The 21,507-nt window shown below is 40.5% G+C and overlaps 1 protein-coding gene across 3 annotated transcripts in view; it reads right to left on the bottom strand.

The window, feature by feature from the left end:
- Positions 1-21,507, bottom strand: part of GRIK1 (glutamate ionotropic receptor kainate type subunit 1) — a 177,381-nt gene that overhangs the window by 74,622 nt on the left and 81,252 nt on the right. For all 3 annotated transcript variants that reach the window (XM_040582822.1, XM_040582824.1, XM_040582823.1), the window contains exons 2-3: positions 9,860-10,027; positions 7,184-7,441 (exon numbers count right to left, since the gene is read on the bottom strand). In XM_040582822.1, the coding sequence (XP_040438756.1) occupies positions 7,184-7,441; positions 9,860-10,027 (426 nt within the window). The remainder of the gene's footprint in view (positions 1-7,183; positions 7,442-9,859; positions 10,028-21,507) is intronic.

Raw genomic sequence — 21,507 nt, 5'->3', positions numbered from 1 at the left:
TTCCTTTTCATGGTTATACTTGGCTTTAACACCTAATTTTCTGAAGCACTTTAATTGGTTGACTCTAAGATATGTTTGTATTGATGCTATATTGCTATGGTTTACTGCTAAAGGGATATAATGCTTCTTCCTTGGCAACTAATTATTATTTCGGTATTAAACCACAAGAACATAGATTAGAAGAAACCTCCTTACTAACTTTCCTGCCTAATGTTAAGCATGAGCAGATGACGGATGGTAGAGGGAGAAAAATCTTCAATGGCCAGCGACTCCATTGTGGCTCACTTAGAAGCCAGTGGCTACCCTGAGTGGCACCTACCAGTAATTATTCTAAAAAACCAGCCATATGTCTCTCATTGCCCTCATTTCAGCACACATTGCAATACCCCAGAGGAGAAGCCTTACATTTTTCTTATCATCGACTTAGAGACAAAAAGCATGAAGGCACAGTGACTTGCATAAAGTCACTCAGCAAGTCTGAGATCTTATAAAGAACTGAAATATTTTGAGATCTAGCTCTACATATGTAAACAAAAGAACATGATCTCTCAGACCGTGTCTTCGGCTGGTACAGATTTACATGGTTTATTTGAAGTCAGTGGAGCTCAACCAGTTGAAGATTTCTCCAAGTATTTAAACACAGTGCAATTCCACTAGCTAATTCAGCACTCCTATGTAATTTGTACTGCCTCCAAAACCTAAGTATGATAGTTAAGAGTTCTTTGAGGTGTGTGATTACAGTCTCTTTCTCATTATCCATGAATGTAATTTACCCACAAAAGCTCGTGATCTCCTGCTGAGTCAAAGTAAAAGGCTGCCTTAACAATATGCATAAAGAGAGAGAATGCAGGCAAGAAGCACTTCTTGAACAAAAATCAAACAAATTATTAATATGAAACTCCTCCTGGGAGCAAGTGTGTATTTGTCTTCTGCGTGAATGTTCTTGATTGAATGGTCCAATGGTATGTATAAGGCAAGATGAAGCATCCGTATTTCTTCTGAGGTTAGCGAGTGATTGCTACGTCGAGGACTGCCAGCTTTCACTCAAGTACAGGCAATGTGTTTTGAAAAAACTAATCTTTCCCTCTGCCTGTAGTTGCTGGGTCTGTTCTTTGCAGGTTTTCAAGTATCAACAACCAATATAGAATATTAAGCATTATGAGTATTCAAATGTAAATTGCTGCACGCGCTGTGAGATCGGAGCCTGGCTGCAAGCCAGCTTGTGTAAATATGAAACGATCTGAGCTCATTATTATGACAACAGGGCACATGCTTCCAACATTGACTAACAAGTAGGGGAGTTTATGTAATCTGGCTGTAAAGCCATAGCTTGGTTGTACCGTGCACTCAAGTGTTCAGCCCTTGACTGCAGTGTCTTGGCCACTATGATGAATGGCAACTCTAAGAGGGAAAACTGGGATTTGAGAGGAAGAGCCCAGCATGCAGGGAATCTTGCATCTTATCAACAGCCTCAGAGTGAGTACTGTTGTTTCCCTTTCCAGCAACAAATAGTACTTAAGCACAAGTGTAGTGAAGAGCAGAAGAAAAGGATTTGCCTACCCACCTCCATCTCCTTTCTGGGGGAAGGAAAACGCTGTGTGCCATAAACTATATCAGTCACAGGAGACTTGGACCTTGCACTTCCCATCGCCTCCTACTGCTACATGAAGTGAAGGTAAAGCCCAGCTATAGTGCACTGAAGAAGCCAAAGAAGCAGTGAAAAGGACTGCAGTTATTTTTCTGGAGGCCCAGACAAAAGCCTGAATCAGCTGACTGCCAGCATAATTAGTAGCACAGGGGAACAACCATCAGTGCTCTCCTTCCTCTTCCTCCTGCTCAACAAATCCAGACCCCTGGGCATGATACCACCCTGTATGGATTTGTGAAGTGGTTAGTTTGACTCCTGGGGGGATGGGAAGGCCTGGGCAAATGCAGTGCTTAGGGCAGTCACCCTTCTCTGGCTTGGTGAGACCATCTGGAGCTCGGCCTCCAACAGGCAGGAGGCACCACGGACTGCCCGTGAAGTTGAGAAGGACGTAGTAGCCAAGCTGGGAATGGCTCAGAAGTGACATATCCTGGGCATCAGCCCCCTCTCTGCAAAGTGAGCGATGTGGCCTGAACAGCAACGCAGGACTGCCCTGGAGCAGCAACTTGGGTAGGGAAGGTGTTGTAGAGTCTGGCCAGGTGGAAGCGTGGTGGCTGAGCGTGAACTGTGAGGGGCCTGGAGACAGTCTCGGCCAGTACTATTGAAAGGAAAGGCTCAAGTTAGGGATTTAAAACAAAACCTACAAGGATGGAAAGCAGGCTTGTTTCACTAACTTTCTTGGCCTACTGTCTGCCATTCTGCTGAATATTTCATATCATTTTGCGATGTCTCAAACTACTGCAACTTCTATGTGACAAATTTAGGAGTTCAATCATGACTAACAAGCACAATGTTCCAACAGGCAAATAATCATACACATTGGCAGTAAGGGTGGCAGTGTGTGTTGGAAGAAAGTGTTCACCCCCCCCAATTACACCCCCTTTTTTTTTTTAATTAATAAAATGTATATGTAATTCAGCCAGACTCAAACCTGAGGAAAGCTTTTACTGCTTTGTGAGAAAGCACTCCTTTTTTTTTTTTTTTTTTTTTTTTTTTTTTAGAAAGCTGGGTTAGGGTTAGCAAATTTAGATGTCTCTTGCAACCACAAGTTTAAAGAAAGCAACTTTGGTAAGAACTCAAATTCTGCCCCGTGCAAACTAATTGAACTGATATGATGAAAAGATCTGGTTCCCCTGAGCCTTAAACAAATGCTGGGAGAGCAGGCTAACAAGTCGGGAAAGTCAAGGATTCTTGCAGAGAATGAGAAATTTGATGTAGTTCCCCTTCTCAGCACCTGGTAGGTTAAAGTTATTGAATTCAGGGAAGATAAATCAAAAGCAGTCTCAAACATGCACTGAAGGCAGTGTCACTCCCTTTGCTTGAGCTGTTGATAACTGAGACAAAGTCATGTGTCTGTTGCAGATCAATGTGCCAAATAACAAACTGCAGAAGTGGGATATCAGAAGGGATCTATTACAAACCACTAAACCCAGAGAACAGTATGTCTGCACAGTTCTAGCATGTGGAAAGATAAACCATAATTTATGGTACCTAAGTTTGGGAAATGCATCTTCAATGTATCATGCAGTCTCTCGCAAGGCTTTGTTAGATTGTCTTTAAACTTCAGGAGACAAGTTTTTACCTTAGACAAAGGCATTGCACTTGATATAAACAAACTCTTTCTTAACACCTTGATGAAAAATAAAGAGGAATTAATAATCAGAATGAAGACTGGTTATGGCCTGGGGACTCCGAACATAACATGGATTACACTTAATATGGAAAAAAGGAGCACAGTCTCTACCTGAAAAATAAACACATTTGCTTAGGAGTCTTTTTTTCTTTTTTTTTTTTTTTTTTTTTTTCCCCTAGCACTGGAAAGCTATAGGCTTTAATAAGTGGGATGAGATGTTTAAATACATATTTACTCTATAGCCAGAAGCCATTAATTTACTATCAAGAAAGATGACCTTGGCTGAAAGTCCATCTTTTGATGGCAGATTAAGGACAGCAACGAGAAATGAAAACCAGCTGCAGTGTGCTTTATCATTCTTATTTATACTGAAGTCTAAAGACAAGAGGGAAAAATTCTGATCAGCTCAGGAAACATGAAGAAATTTTACAAATGTATTTCAGGAACAAAATACAAGGTACTGTAGGTCCCTTTGGAGGAGATGGTAAAGTTGGTTAACATGGTGCATGCGGTACCATTTAACATGCTACTTGATAAGAAGCAGGATGAGTAAGCACTTCTTATTCCAAATGTAATTTTCAACACTATTGGTTGCAGGTTTTCTAGACCTGCTTATATAAAATTTGTGTAACATTGACAGTCCTACAGACTCCGCTCAGTAGGTTACTAACATTCAACAACTAATGTGATAAATATTGGAACCCTGAATGAGTTGTAGAAGATTGGAAGAAAGTGCTAATGTTTCATCAATATCAGGAGGGGTATGTGAGATAACATAGAATGACTTATCCCAGTAAGCATTGGAGCAGCTATGAGTAAACCTCATGTGGTGCTAAAGTGCTGAAAAATGAAAACTTGGGATTATACTTAAGAGAGATGCTATGGTATCAAGGGAAGACAGCTCTGTATCACACAATGCCTTTGGTGTTACAAGTTCTGTTAACACAGGCAGCTTCCCACATGTGAAGCACTTGTCCCTGGGAGGTGTCCATCTTCATATATCGTACAACCTGCTCATGAAAAATGTGGGACTATAAAATAATCATTTGCCAGATCTCAAAAAGCAGATGTCAGTGAGAAAGCCTTATTAAACAGCAGAGGTCTGGGAAGGCCAGTGCTAAGCCGTTCAGATGTCTGTAGTGCTCTTGTCTCTGCATGCACTCCAAAATCATTGACTGGAAAAAAGTTATGGCTGAAAAACATTTGGATGACAAAACCTGGCAGCATGGTAAATAGTGTTTGAGATAAGGAGGGTATGTGCAAGTGATTTGGATCATCTGGAAATATGAGCACCCCCAGATGAATGGGGTTTTTTAATGTTGCTCAGTCTAGACTTGTAACTGTGTTTCCGCTGATGGCTGTGTCCATGCAGCAGTGCAAACCGTAACTACAGGAGGTGGGCAAATGCAGCTTGGCAGACTGGCACAGTATGTGGCCTCTGTGCTGGAGCTGGCCATGATGGCACACGGGCTTGGAGCAGTGGTGTAGTGTGAAGCATGAAAGGAGGATTTTCCACAATTAAAACTACAAAACAGACTCAACCTGGAGCAGGACTAATCTCACCCTGAATAATTTGGGTATGGATCATTGGAAAGTCACTGTTACAGCTACGAGTTCATTGTTTGTTTAGGAATGAAGCTGCTCTTCACATACAAGAAAAAAAAATATGGTTAGTATAGTTCTCCTTCTTGCTGTGTAACTGTCAAACCTAAGAGATGAAAAAGAGCTTGAGCTAAATGGCATCACTCTGATCCAAAATCCAAAGGCTATTTATATAGATCAAAGTTGATCTGTTTACTTTTCTGACTCCAAGTTAATAAGATGATTGATGATTAATTTACTTTGTAAATATATTTGCAAATTAAGTCCTTTAATATCAGTCATTTTTGTAACTGAACTTGTACACAGCACTTACTGCTTTAGAATGATAATTTGATAATAGGGTAGGCTGAAAAAGACCTCTATTTTGAGTGTATTTTGGTGTACAGTGCAAGGAGTCCAGCAAAAATCCTGCTGGGCTAGACCATCGTAATGGAAATGAAGGAAGACAGCTGCAGTAAGCCCAGACTAAGTTGTTCTTTCTCTTCTACCTCATCCCTTTGGTGTCCTTTCTGAGTCCAACGTGAGCAGAACATCGGCACTGAGACCTGTCTCTTGGATCAGGGAGGAAACGTGTTTCTTTTGTGCTGTTGACAGTGCAGAAAGAAGTTCAACATTTTTAGCCTTAAAATTGAGGTTTGGCTTTTTTTTTTTTTTTTTTTTTTTTTAAGCAGGATTCTGTCTTTCAGATGTGTTTTTACAATATGATTGTAAAAGGCATGATTATTTTTTTTTATACTCCCTTTAAAGGCTTAGGCAGATGCTGAGCTCATGCCTTACCCAGGTTTGTTTTATGCCATTATCAAAGAATAAATTATAATATTCCTTGCACATCTGTAGGGCTCTAGAAGCTGTTATACTTCTGTGGGAAATGGGAAGAGAAAGGGGAATGCAAGTCTCAGAGTGGGTCTGACAGTGAAGTGCTTAATTTCCACCAATGACCACTAATGTACAACAGGTTTTTCCAGAAATGCTGTTTTTCAGTACAGTTCAGCTACATCTTTACCATAGAAAGATAGTGTTGAAGGATGGTGATGAGAGTTTACAGTGGAATAACTGTTAGCGTAAATCTTATTTAGTTGGCTTTATTTTCTTCATCTCTGCAGATATGTCTCCAAGATAATATTTTCTGCTGCTTAGAATGTGCCCTTACCTGTAACTTTGTGCCCTGCAAAAAAAAAGACCATTGGAAGGTCTTGCTTAGCATGTCCTGTGTTGTTTTTAATGGTTTGTTTACATTCAAGCCTTTTCTTGTGAAGCCAGATTATGGATCCTTAATCCATGACTAAGTCTACGCTGTAGGAGAGATTATATTCTCTGCAGTCATGCTTGGAATAATTTTTGATGTGTAATCCTGACAGACTGGGCTCCTTCTGAGAGCAGTTTAGGTACACAGCTCTCTCAATGGCCAGAGCAGCAAATGCATTTCTCAGAAACAGTATCTTCCCACTCCAGTGAGGGAAACAATGCTGCCTGAAAAATTTTTGGCTGTTGGTACAATCTATGACAACAGGGGTAGATGTGTAACGCCTAGATAGGTGAAGACATGCAACAGTGGCTTGGACTTCCTTATAACATCAACACTCTTCCACGGTCTCTGTGGATTAAAAAAGAAAAGGCTCGGTCTCTCATAAGCCTTTAAATCACTTGTTCCAAGAAATGAGTTAATAATTAACTTTGTTGGTTGTTGTTCTGTGAATAAAAAGGGATGTGTTACAGATAGCGGTTGTCTGTGAGATGTCGCCGGACAGCTATGACTGCTGTGTGCCCCAGGGGAGGTTCTTGTCAGAAACAATGAATGATCTTCTCTAAGTGAAGAGTCCCAGGCTGGAAACATTTAGGTGAATTGCAACTTTCAGATTTAGTCTTTGGCACCCAGCTGACAAGTTGCTTGACTGTTTCTGAGACAGTTTCAAGGAACAAGGTAGCGTCTATGTTAAAAATGCTGCTGCTTGAACACTGGGGTTTTAGATACGTCCCTTATAAGATCAACCCCTCATTGAGAGGGAAAATCCCTTAATCATCCTCACACTAGAATATTTATTGGTTTGAAGCCATGCTGAAGCAAAACATGATTGTGTATTCAGAATCCAGGAGCTACCTTCTAGTGACTTCTTAAGGTCTGATGAAGTGAACAGCTTTCCAAAAGCCTCAGGAGCAGAAGGATAGCTGCACCTTACAAGATTTTTTTCTTCTATATTCTGGGGAAAATGGCTGAACTGTCACAGGCCATCTCTCTCACAGAATTTATTCATACATGCACATTAATAGAAGTACGTGACCTGCAGTGCACCCATACTACTTACCTGTGCTGTCTTCATATACTACTGTTACTATTTTCCAGTTGTAGTATAGTACAAGATCCAAAACTGCTCTGCTGATGGCTGCATAGTCTGGATAGAGGTTGATATAAAAAGCATCTTTGTTATCCACCGTAGGGTGCTTCCACCGGGTCTGAATATGTGGGACTTCAAGTGCATTGCAGATGGACTGCACTGCGCTGACAGAGGAGCTGTGGGAAGGTCCAAACAGAGCAGCGACACCAAGTGCGAGCTGGTCGCATGCTAAGGGGGAGAGGAAGGGAGAGGAAGATGCTGTTAGCTGGCAAAAGCAAGTAACTTGTATGATATTTACTGAGATATTTACTGAGATTACCTGTGCTCCATCCACCCCCATTGCAAGTGGGAATGGGTAACCATGTTGCTCCCAAACCCACTGAGACATTGGCAAATGGTTCCCGAAAATGGCTTTACTGATTAGCATTCTATCCTAGAACCTGCTTGCTACAAATAAAAATTGAAGCAACTTCTCTGCTCATTACCTTCATGTCACATTGATTCCTAAATCGCCTTTCTCAAAATGGCATTATCCTGGAGAAACCAGGAACTTTCTGGCTATGGGCTTGCCAAAGGGATGTCACATGAATTAAGTTTCATGGCACCATGTCAGGAAATATGTTCATGAAGTCACAACAGACACGATACGGATTTCCTCCATGACTGGTAAGCTTCTACCAATGTGAGTTGCTTTAATTTCAGGCTACAGAAGGAATATAAACAGTAAAGGGCACCGTGATTCATGGTGCTCCATAATCTGTGTTTACAAAACAGGCAGTAAAGCCTAAAGCTCTCAGTAATGACACAGGGAAATAAAGAACCAACACACACTGACGTTTTAGTGCCTTTCCAAATCAGTCAAATGCTAGTACCAGCAAAGGTTTCTTTCTCCTCCTGCCTATATTTCAGCCAAAAGAAACCCTTCTGTAGGTCTTTTAATTTATTTTTTTCCCCCCCTCCTGTATCTTTTCAGGCTAACAGACAGAAGATGAAGTAATACTAATTGTTTTTGTCCATTAGTAAAATCTACTGCAAATATTTCTAATAAGCTTTATCAATAAGAACAAAGCCCTGCACGGAGTTGCAATGCTGTACTCTTTGTAAGGTAGTTCTTTGTGGGAGACTTAGAAATGACTGCGATTGGTTGAAATACTAAGTACAGAAACGCCCACAATGACCCGAGATTTTTTAAATTAATATTTACCTCTCTGATAGTAATAGAATATAACAGAAAATCAATTATTTTCTGTTTTCAGTCTACAAATGAGTATTATATAGACAGCATAAAATGCACAGGCTTTCAAGGTTTAATTCAGAAGCCTTCCAAAAGGATCACAGATTTTAATGTGCAAATGGCATCAATAATATCAATAATTCATGATGAGAAGAAATTACTACTGTCTGCATGGATTCCTTGCATGTAGATTTACAAAAATATTTATAATTAACTCCTTGCTAGAGATTAAATGGAGAAGGTACTTTCACAGTAGTCACAGAAGAGATTCCTAATCTACAGGAAATCTAAAACCCAGTCTCAGTGTGGATTATATGGATTTTATATCCACCTTACTTGATCTTTTTGATAGCGTATAGATCCAGCATATATCTGATACTTGAGAATGCAACAAACAATTTAAAGCTATATTTTATGTTCTTTGAAAGCATTCTTTTTTTCCCCAGTCTTTAATAAGAAACTAATGTACCACAAGGATAATCTAGTAATTTAGATGTTTGAAAGGCGAGGGCTCACCAGCATTCTAGCATGACTCGTGATGTGAAGTATGTTTATTTTCTAGCCTTCAGTTGCCTTACAGCAGACACATCTTTTGCCTTATAGCAGGCATATCTTGTACCATTTACAGTGACAGATGTTATAGTGAACTGCAAAGCGACTTACTGGGTCTTTCTCGAGACTTGTTTGAGATTGTGTGCACACCATATAATTCCAGCAACTAGACTGCTGTATATAATTTTTATCAAACTTCAAGGCTGCCTCCTAGAGGTAAGGGAATACACGGTGTTTAAAGAAATCTGACTTCCCCACCTCCCTTTTTTGTTTTGGGCTGCAAGTAAATTAGGTGCAAGTAAATTGGACCATAATTTTCCCTCTGAGAAAAATAAAAGAATAGGCAAAAAAATTCCAAACTTGCCCACTCCAATTCTTACAGTTGGTTATAACAAAGAAAGTTGATTCTGTCTCTAAGCCACTAAAGCATTGATGTTTCAAGACAGGGAGACTACTGGCTTCTATTCTTTAAAGTACGGTATAAATAATCTGTTATGGATAAAGGATATCAGTGTGTGTGTGTGCTAATTATGGGCTGTGACATCCCACTGTGTTCCCTGTTAGTCTGTGATCATTTTCTGCGGAATTCCAGGTGGCAAATCTATTTTTTGGAAAGAAAAATGGGTTGGACTTGCCACCTTCCATCTGAGGCTCTTAGCATGCAGACAGGATGTAGGTGTTTTATCAGCAACTAGATGACAAGTCCAAGCCCAGCTTCATTCTCAGTTCAAAGTACTTTGAAACATGAATTTTGTGTTGCTGTTTATATACACATTACAATCAGAGCAAAAAAGGAGACCAGGCTGGGGAAAGGTAGTATAGAACATGTACGTTACCAACACAGTAATTGAGATAATTACCTCTTCTTGAGGCTTCAAAACTATCAAAAAGGTTAATTCTCTGGATGTCATAGGTTAATGTGGTGTTAGGCATCAGTGTTCTGTTTCTATTAATGTTGGTGACTGCAAACTTGAAAGCCAATTCTTCAATATTAACAGGTTCATTTTCCACAGTTTCGAATATCCCTCCTGTTGAAACAGAGATAAATGAGAAGCATTATTCACCTCTTCATCAATGTACATAAAAAGAGAAAAATAAATTATGAGCAATAATAATCTGAGTGTTCATAAAGGAAAACAGTTAAAATCACTGTTAAAAGCACTACAGAAAAAGCATATTGGATCATTAGTTTTTATCTACAATGTCACTGTAGGTTAATTCAATATTATGAATGCTGCTTAGACAAACATCTGTGAAAAACGATGCACGTTTATTATTCAGTCTTTTCAAAATAAAATTTTTAAATGCTTGTGAAAACTTCTATCAGGTTCCTAACTAATTAAAGTAGTAATATTCCTAGGTCTTGTCCCTCCTGGTCCAATCTAATCTATGTTTGGAGATGAAAATTGGATGTGTTGGAGATGCTTTCTGAAGTGTTACTGTAAATCTTGGCAGTACAAGATCCACATTCAGAAGTTACTTAGGAGCTTGAGTAGAAACGGACTGAAGGTTTCCACTTGAGGTCTGTGTCTTAGTAGGACTTTGGATTTTTATAAACCTTAGGCAATATTGTTGGTCATTTCTCAGTTTTCTAAGGGACAGGTGAATATTTTTACCTTTTCAAGGCTTGCTGCTAAATGAACTAAACTTGTTGATATAGAACACAGCTGAGCCACCCACTGCTCCCACAAAAGATTTCACCTCTGTGCCAAAGTGTTGAGTGATTTCTCCAGTGGTGTAGTGTCTACTAGCACCATCACGACACTGGTTTGAAAGTCTCCTTGCAAGAACAAGTGCTGGATCTAGCAGAGTCGCTCTCAACTTCCTGCCATTCCTCCAGACTCTTCTTCCAACATCTGTTTTGAACTATTTGAACCAAGAGGTGTCACAACCCATTCAGTGCAATTCCAGCTGGGCAGCTGCTCTTTGAGTACTGTTCAATTTGTGAGAAAGCATTTTCTACCTTTTAAAGTGAAATTTTATGTACTTCTTGCTCTTTTTTAAGACAACTGAGGTGAGTCTGAGCTTTTCTTTAACATGGAAGCAAGTTTTCCAAATGAAGACCTGTAAATAACCGATCTGAATTTTGGAAGGATAATGAAATTCTTTGGCACAGATATTCTGAGATGGGGAGGGTGGCTGTGTTTCTAGTCAACAGGCTGTCCCACTTATGCTAGGATGTCTACTCCCTCTAGCCTCTAGAGACTTTATTATGCCAACAACACATTCAGACTGTCTAGGAGCCCTGGGATTTGATGAATGCATAACAAACACAGCTAATTTGACAAAAAATAGCTCCTTTAAACAGCAATCTCCAGCTTCAGTACTTGATTTTGCAAGTATAATTTACTCATTTAGTACAAGTCACTAGAGAATACTCTGAATCTCTCAGTTACATATTTTCACATTTCCCCATGTCAAATTTGAGCCCAAGATATCGCTTTATATTTTCTGAGCATCAGAATGTATTCAGCTAATGTGCTGCAATCTCTTGCAATTTTGATGTCACCAGTATAGGAATAGTGCAGTCATTAGCTGACAATCAGGAAATGGGAACACAGTGGAATTAAAACCTGTTTCGAATTTTAACTCGGCAATGAAAACACTGGAGGCTATCAAACCCAAGTTGGCAATGTAATCTCTAGCTACTCTTGAATACGCAGCATTATATTATCTCTCACAACCATATATAACAATACCTTAACGTGACTTCAGCAATTTGCCAACTTAAACAATTCTCTTGTTCACTATACGTATTTCTCATTTACTATATGCATACATTAGAATCTTCAGGACTTTCTTATTTTTCTTTCTTTTCGTCATAAAACACACAAATGATTACAGGAGACCATGACACACAGAAATAGCTGGAAAAAGTTTAAGTTTGCGTTCCAAATGTAAAACCTCAAGTGGAATGTGAAGAGCCAGAAGGACCAGATTTGCAGACTATAGGATCTCCAGAAGGAAAAAAAAAACTAAAGTCTGTTCTTTCAGATCCTATAATTCCTCATCCTAATGACAATACCAACAATTTTATTAGTTTTCTGGTTAAAAAAAAATTTGCTCTCCCTCCTTTCACCTCAGGAAGACAAGTATTTTCAGTTATCTATAATGCCAGTTTGGTTTTGGACCAGCAAGACACAACCGTTGTATTCTGCTTGGACCCCTACTAGAATTATCAGAACATTGTTTCATAAGGCAAGGCAGATGTCACTGAGTAGAATGGATAGCCTGAGAGAGCTATTTGATGACCGGGTGACCACCATCCCTCCCCACTTCCAATAGGATGAGTCTTTTACCATTTGATCTTGGCAAAAAAATCAAAAAATCTTTCCATCTTGGAAATCTTTATTGTTCTGTGCCTGTATTACTTTCTACCTTTTTTTTTTTTTTTTTTTTTTTTTTAATTTAAACAACACCTTTGAGGTAACCTTCATATCTTAATGTACAAAAGCACTTTCTCCTTCTAGGACTAGAACTTTTTTCAGACCTCTAATCCGTTGCCTATTAAATAGACATTAATTTTAATTGATGTATTTATACTTGATTAGCAGAATTTTGCAGAATTTGTGCTTGGTCTCCTTTAAAAAAGAGCAAAAGCTCACAGGGCAGAGGGAAAGAGTGGAAGGAAAGGAGGAGTGAGGGAAAGAGTGAGAGTTTTGCATGGATGCATTTCCTAAGCAAACTAATAACTGCATATGTACTAACATATATACTTCAAATGTATTCAGATAGGTCTTTCAGAAAAAGTCAGCTGTGTAATCAGCATGTTGGTACCCCTTCAAAATATTTTCTGGGTTCCTTTTGCACTCGTCAACATAGCAGTACAGCGCTTGCAGAGAGCTTTGTTACATGGTTTTATTTGCTGCTGAGATACCCTGGACAAGGGTCCCATAAGAATGGGACAGATAATCCAGAGGTTCATAATTGTAGGCAGGAAATTTTGTTCAGTTGAACAGGAGATGCTGAACAGGGTGCCATTTAGAGTCTCTGAAAGCTGATGCCCTCCCTCTCTGCTAGGATAGGTAAGTTCTGAGACCTCAAAAGTCATCCTTCCAAGTCACTATATGTTTACTTGAATGACAACAGAAAAATCAAATCTGTTGGGACCTATGTGTGTAAAAAAGTTGAACCAGTCTATAAATTTGCATCACGAACAAGCCAGCGATAAAACTGGCTGTTCCATGCTGTAGTGTTTTCATCCATGTATCCTTAATGAAACCTAGCAATTTAGTAAATAGTTTATCTTCTTCCATGTTCTGCTGATGACTGACAGTCAAGCTTAGAATTTATTGTAAGGTCCAGGTTAAAAGAGAAATAGCAGAGTAAATGACAAGTTTAATGAAGAACCAGTTTGTCAGATGATTCATTTAAATAAAGTAATTACTGAACAACATTTTAAAAACAAATTAACCACAGGTTTCTACCAGGGAAGGAAAAAAATCAGTGGTAACTCAAGATATAAATGATGCTCCAGAAATGAGACTATTATTGCTAAGCCCAAAAGCAAGCACTGTCCTTCAAGGTAGGCTGCTGGTAGCACACACAAAACTTAAATTTTAGGGTCCTCCCTTTCACCTTCTTCCCAGTTACTCAGCCAGATAGTGAGTCCATTGCAGCAGTTTTGGCTGACCAAACGCTGCTCAGTCCTGGTCAGCATCAGACCTGACCTTTCTTCTGCCCAGGCACTAAGTCTGTCCCCATGATGGGTGGGATTGGCCACCTGAGTCAGCAGAGAGCTGACCACCTAAAACCAGGTGAGTGCCAGAGCTACAGGGGTTGCTCTGCTTCACAAGGATGTCAGCCTCTCCCAGACAATGTCTGCCCAGGCACAGAAGAGGAGCAATGCCAGATATGGGCCACCTGATCCTATTGCATGCAGGGAGTAACTCTTCACCAGCCACATGGAGGACATCAGTAGAACGCAGCATTATGTTCACTTAACCAGTAATCCTGCTTCAGTGCACGTGTGTGAGGAAATCTTTCACTTTCAGCATTTACTTCATAAAGTGATGTCTATGAGGATGAGGCAAAAAAGCACTATCTGCCCCTACTTTGAATTTAGCTGTGCAAAGTAAGAGGAAAATGACTAAGCTAAGGTGGCTCTGAGAGAAATGAGGGGCGAGCCACCTGAGTGACTGCTCTTCAGCCAGGAGCAAGGGATGGGAGCCAAACTGACAAGTATGACAAAGCATCAGCCCCATTCATCCTCTGAAGATAAAAAAAATCTACAGCAAGTAAAATGTCAAAAATATAAAAGCGCACCTCAGTAGGCACACCTTAAAAAGCAGCTCCAGTCCTTCTGAGTGAGCAAAATGTTTCCATTTAAAGGGGTCATCACGGACTAAGAGTGTTTTAGAAAAGGTCATGGCTGAATCAATTTCCATACCTCTCAATGGGTCTCAACATTTTGCTTCAAGACAAGGCAGAGAGCAAAAGCTTGTTATTGAAAAAAATCTCTATCCCTTTTTCAAAACTGGTCATAAACAGCAACAGCTCAAAATTTTTGACCTTTCTGATGGCAGTTATCGACCTGTCTCCCTGAGCTTCTTTGGTCAGGTTTCCTCAACACAAAATATCTCACTAACATATTTCAGTCCTAATACAGCAGATGTAGCATATATTTTAGTTGCATATCTGTAGAATTGCCTGGGTAGCCTTGAAGGAATTTGTATGATTTCAGTCAGTGGTATCACTTTAATGCTTTCAAAGTAAAATGCTAACTTTTCAAGACACTTTTAGACACTATCCTGCTTGCAGAGAGATTGTCTTTACTTACTCCACAGCAAATGTAAGAACGGCATCATCCTGCATTGGGGATTTTTTGTTCTTTGTTACTTTCTATTAAAATACTACAGAAAGCCAGGCGAAATGGAGGTAGGCTTACAGGGAAAGACAGTACCGATAGCCTGCAAAACAGAGCTGTGAAATTGCCATGCTTTTCTAGGGTGGTCTGTATTTCCTTCTGACACCTGAAAGAGAAAATATGTGTTCTGCTCTTAAGCCAGCCTAAGGCCCCATGGTCACCACAGACATGCCAAAAAAAGCAGTTTTTCAAATGCAAGTCTTGCTCTGGGACACTCTTATGTTCGTTATCTTGGTGATAAATATATTTCCCAATTAAATTTGTTAGAAGTCTCTCCAGCTCGCTGGTGGCAGTGCAAAGCAGCTCTATGGCAGGTCCGTGTCCATGTTTACACACCGGACCAGCAGTCAGCCTTCCTCTCATGCCGGGATTCCACTGTGTACCAGCTATCAACTATCCAGATGGGGATTTCTACGGTTTACTGCTTCTTCCAGTTAAGGATAAACCCCTGTTTCTACATGGTTGGTGTCCAGGTTTCCTTTCCTCGCTTGAAGGATCTCCTGGTTTCATAGCCCAGACATAAGATGTGCACCTTCTCGTCAGCCTGGGGAGGTGTTTGTTGCACAGGATGACACATTGAATAAGTGATGTGGAAGCATTAGGCCCGCTGAATGCCACTGCTCCATCACTGAAGCTCTGAGCCACCAACAGCTTTCAAAGGCAATCCAGGGCCATGACATGCAGGAGATTTGCTAGCAGGATTTCCAGAAACATCTGAACATCTGTCTCCTGGAGGGATTTATGCTGTGAGACGTCTCCCCTCCTTTCCGCAGCACCATCTGAACACCAGGAGGTCCATGAGACCTCATTAAAACCCACCTGTCAGTCACTGAAGGGAAATGAGAGTTAAAATCCTAATGACTGTGCAGCTACGTGCCACTGGTTTCCCGAAAGAGTAGCTGTTGCTGATGCCAAGTTAATGTAGCAGATTCATAAAGCCAAATTAACATGCAGTTTGCCCTTGCTCTCTGTCGATATAGATATGGCCGCACACCACTCTGTTGCCGGGATGGCTACGGACTCACACGTGCTTCTGAAGCTCAGTGAGGGTGGCAGGGTGATAGGGGTAGACCTGCCAGCTCAAAAATGAACAGGACAGAGCAAAACAGTGCTTATGAAGATTTTTTCTTGAGATAATGTCCACTTACAGAGTTAAAGAGCATGCCACTTGCTATTGGAAACCCCCTCCAAGCATATTTTTTTCCATCCTCCTTGCCTCTTACCAGAGGACATATTCTCCTGCGCCACAAGGTGTTCGACTGAGAGCCAGTGCAAGTGCACTCATTACAGAGCTAAGTCTGGGCATTCATCTTACTGGAAAAAAATAATCAAATGAGTTATTATCTAGAGGCTTACCTTTAGCAGGCAGTTTAACAAGATCTTTCTTTTTAAAGTTAGCTCACTGACTATGTCCAGATTTTTAGTCCAGACATTTGCTATTATCTCTAATTCATACATGACGTATAAAATACTGTTATATGTGTGTGTGTGTGTGTGTGTGTGTGTTGAAAAAAAAAAAAAAAAAGTTTGCCAGGAAGAATCACTAGTGATCACAATCCTATAACCCACAGTAATTGCATTTTACATTTACAAATCCAGGCTGAAGTGGGTTTACTCCCCTAGGTTTTTTGTGGAATTAGATGAGTGGGGTTTGCATTTGGCTCACAGATCGCAAACTGAATGCATTAGCGCTCTTTGCACGGGTGAATTTAGCCTTGCAACAGGGACCTCTGAGTTAGGCAGCTATTATCATCCTCATTTTACAGACACTGAAACTGAGAGCTTGAGTGACTTTCCTGCCATCACTCCCTCTTCAATCTGTTCAAAAGCTGTTTTGGAAACCTTCCATACATTGTGGTCTGTTTCAGCCCGTTCCTGCCCTTTTTCAAGCCCCTGTCCATACCTCAGCATTCACCATCTTTGCATTCACCCAGCCTGGTTCCTGTCCACCGTGTCTTCGATTTTACTCCTCATTGCTACACCCTGCCGAATGTCACTGCTGTTTCATCACCTATGTCCTATGCCAGATCCTAGGGCTGGATCATTTTCCCTCTGTAACTCATCATCTGTCCGTGGGCTCCTCCTTTTAGGATGCACTTCAAACAAAACTCGAAGCCATACCTTTGCTGATTCTACACACTACCCTCATTGTTTTCAGCCATCAGATTCTAAGATAAAAGAAGAGGCAGTGGAAACAGAAAGGCAAATATCCCACTTTGGTACTCACCTGGATTTTCCGCTTCCCTTACCCCCATCTCTGCATTATTTTGTTTTGCTGTCTCTGTAGATTGCAAGCTTCTCCAGTTTGCAAGATAAATATGCAACCAAAGAGAATCATTTGGAGTGGGGCTGGCTTTGGGGAGTTGGGGTGATGGTTACATTTTCCTTTCCGTGACTGCATGGTAGGACTGGGAAACTAAAACCTGGGACAGGTTCATGACCTGAAACCTGACAAAGAAAGAAGGAAGGGGTGCAACCTAAGTGTCAAATTCAGCAAATGTGAGGATTGTTTTTTTTAAGATTAGGTTTGTTTATGGAAAGGTCACTGACTATTTGATAAATTGAGTATCTCCTAGGTTCAAAACTGCACATCTGAAATCCACCTCTGGGCTTGTGTTTAAGATGTGATTGTACTCCAGCCGCTTTTGGGAAGATTTTGCTCTCAGCTTTAAAAAGAGGCAAGATACAGTTTGTCAGTCTTTGCAGTCTGATTCAAAATTTGCTTGATTTAGACTGAACTCTCACAGGGACTCAGCCTTTCTGTTATTTTCATGCAACATGGTTAGTGCTTAATTATACCGCAATGAAACTGGTAGAAATCACATTTCGGTTTCAGCCCTTGTGCAGACAGGTGCAAGGTCTGTGACTGCCGAAGAGCTGCAGCCCCTTATACCAGGTCTGAATACATAACTCACAGCAAACAAGACACAGTTAAAGATTGAAATGAAGAGCACGAAAGAAGGAAAAGATCTTAAATAGAAACTGCTAAAGCATTTCTCTATCTGAAACATTCTCTATGAGAACCAGGGCCGGTTTTCATAATTATCTGCACTCTAGCAAGGTACTGCATTCAGCAATGCTTTTATCCTTTGGAAAGCAGAGGGATAAAAATATGTATGTGTACATATATAAAAAGTTGAGCTTATTAAGATACAAAGATCTGCCTTTTCCAATGGGATTTGTTTCAGTTCAGTTTGTGAGTTTGGAGATATTTCCCAAAGGCTCAATTGGCATGATTCATGTTATAGAATTTCAAAGTAATGAAAAATTTCATTTCTTAAAGGGGAAAAAATAAAAATGGTTGACCTGATTTAGGTATCCCTTGCAATACAGTGACAGTACCAGCTGGAAACTAAAGGATCGTTGTAGAGATGCAAACTCTTTATTTGATAGAAATTTTTAAAACTATTGTCTTGCTGCCTTTATTGTTTTCACTTGATGGAGGGGCTAGGTAGGAAGTACTGAAAATGCAGAATAATACATATTTATATTGTTTGCTGTTCTTCCCCCCACATAACCATATCTACTTGGGCAAACTATCTATCCTGCATTGCAGCATTAATTTCAAACAAGACAAAATCAGGAAAGGGAGAAAACTGGTTCTAATCACCCAGTTACACAGGCAACGCTGGGTCCCATCATGCGGTATTTCTGGCCATGCAACAAGAAGGAGGCAATAGGAATTGTTTCCCTTCTCTTCTTGGAGCTAGAATCAGGCAGATGAGCCTTGCAGAACCCAGGGTTAGATTTTGAACGAGATGTTTCCTCCAGGAGCAGGGAGGGTACTGGCCTTTTCCCTCTGCCCACGCATATGATGCGGCCCACCTTGCAGAGCATGGCTCGTGTGCCATTCTTTCAAAAGTACATGGTGTATCCAGCCTCCACCTCCAACATACCCACATTTTAATCAGGATGTGTGGTACAAACAGAGCTGCTTTGTTCAGAGCTCCCCAGTAACCCAGTGAAACAGGGCAGTGTCACGAGATGCGCTTGCAGCCGCGCAGCAAGTAAGCCCTCGCCCAATGCAGGTCCTGTGCTAAATGCTCCAGATGAGTGTTTTGGCTCAGTGTGAGCACTGCCAAAATGCTTGCAAGAATAGTTAGGAGTATGAAGTAATAAAGCCATTCTTTTAGTTAATGAGATGATCTTGGTGCATGTGTTTGTTAACCAGGCATTGGCTGCAAGTCTGTGGCCAGATCCACGCACAGCCCCATGCCTTGCGCTGTAATCCTCCAGCTTTATATAATTTCTGTGAAAAAAATGCTCCAGAACTCTGCAGAAAGAGTGGTTTAATTCCCCTTTTTTAAGTCTCCCATCAAAAATGTAACAGGCTTTTAAACCTCCCTCCCCATCACTTTTGTTCAGAAGAAATAAGACTTCACTGAAGGAGATAAATGTTTCTACTGATTTCAATAGGTTTTGATCAAATTCTCTCATGCCTGAGCATTTCTCCCACCATGCTGTAACAACTTAAATAGTCCCACTGGAAAAGAAACTTAATCTCTGGTGTCTTTTTAGATCTTTCAGAACACTCCTTCACAGATGTTTTTCCCACATATTTGTCTGAGTCAGAGGATTTCCTTCTGAGACATCCAGACATCTTGACATACTAATTGCTGATCATGTGCTGGACTACAAGGTCCTTCTGAAAATGGAAAGGGATGGAAAGGCAACACCAAAGTAGAGAGGAAGGAACAATCACAGGTAAAGCTCAATGTTTGTATCAAGGAGTAAACGAAGGGGAAAAGAATTTCACAGAATTGAAAAGTACATGAGGAGAATGGAAAGCAAACTGGTTGAATGGAGACCAGAAGACTGATGGCATTCAGCTACAGAACCTGCTGGAAGTTTTATTTACTGATTGTACCTGGTTCCCTCTCAAAACTATTAGATTGCTTAAAAATATGGTAAGATTTGTTGCAGAAACAAAGTATTTGTACCTTACAACTGAGGAAACCTTGAAACAAACCGAGCGATAGAGACCCTATCTAGAACAGCAAGGAAAATGGAATCCAGAAGGGTTTTGCCACCTGCTTTTATGTAGACATGTGGTTGAAACAGGAGGTATATCTGTGCAAAAAGTGCTTTACCACCTTCCTTTGCAGTGGTTACGAGATATTACACTTTACAGAAAGTAGCAATCAATAGAGTATGTGCAGCCATTTTACATTTTTTCCTGCACTATGACAGCAGATCACCCATAGAAAGATGTACAGACTCATTTGACTGAAGTTCTGAAAAGGTTACTGTGGAGAGCTATCCTGAGGTGTCAGAATAGCCTTACTATAAAGCTGTTGTGAGTTTGCATATGCAACGAAACTACTTCAAAATTAGCCATTTTTCTCAAGCTGTTAGATGGAAATAGAAAGACATTTAAAAATCCTAGGCTATACTCCGAAACGTACGTTATTCAGTAAACAGTATTTTTAATGCATAAACATCAGGGTTATATCTTTAAAAATTATACACTCTTTCTTTTTGTGAGGGCCCATTAAGCACTATTATCTGTAAGATGCTTAGGAACATAAGGTCTTTATTAAAGCTGAAGAAATCTGAGCTTATCCTGAAAAAGCATGGATAAACTCAGATCACAGACTAACCAAAAGTACATCATTTCCAGAAAGGAGGTGGTGGTGGAAGGTGGTTAAAATTGGTAGGGGAGGCATTTCAAACTTTAGTCAATCACTCTTTTCTTTCTGAAACCCAGCTGTTACAACTCCTCCCAAGGCAATGGTACCTACTCAGTCTGGAAATGATTGACATGGGGAACGCCAAGAAGCCCACTGCTAGCAAGCAACAGCAGAGATCTTAATTTACAGATTACTATGGACACTTTGCCTGTTTTAGCATGCAAAACACAGTATCCTAATCAAGAGTTTAAGCACTAAGGATACAAAGATTACATTAACTTTGGTTGTCATGCACTACGCGTGAAGTAATAGTGAATTCTGACTTTGCTTCCCTTCTAATATGCAACAGTTGTTTATGGTGGGTTCCTCTGAGTCTGAAGTTGGTCCTCTCACTCTGGAGAAAAGGCTTAAAATCATTCAGCTAAAATGGAGAGGACTTTACCTGTGACCATTATGACCCTTCCTTCTTCCATGGTGGCTGGAGCTCTTCACTAATCCTGCCAAAGTCTCAGCTCAGGGCTGGAGCCTCTGCCCTGCTGCTACAGGCAGTAAATGCAGGCAGTGGGGTAGGACTAGCAAGAAAACAAGAAACCTGCTTTAGTTCTGCTGTACTTATCCTTCTCATTGGAGGGGAAAACGAGGCCTCTCATACCTTTTTTTTTGTTTGTTATGGCAATATGAGAGACTTGTGTAGCACAGGACAGCAAACGACCAGGGACTAGGACAGTGCCCTGAGGTACATGCGCCCTCTCTCCAGCCTTACCAGTGAATGCCAGTCTGTACTCAAAAAAAACTTTCTCAACAAAATGGTGACGGTATGGATCTGTTTCTGTGAAAAGCATAATAAAAATTTTCGTGACAAATTTGAGCCCAGGACCTGTGTGGTTTTCCAATGCCTCTCTCCTGCATGATGCAACATGTTCTGTACTCTTAACACCAAGCAATTGAATCAAAAATCTTCCTGATTCAGCCTCAAAAGTACACCAGAGACAACACCTGGGAACTTCTTAGC

Source organism: Falco naumanni, chromosome 2 (assembly GCF_017639655.2).
Source record: "Falco naumanni isolate bFalNau1 chromosome 2, bFalNau1.pat, whole genome shotgun sequence".
NCBI lineage: Eukaryota > Metazoa > Chordata > Aves > Falconiformes > Falconidae > Falco > Falco naumanni.
Note: the sequence above shows the minus strand (reverse complement) of the source record. Positions and strands in the feature narration are given on the sequence as shown.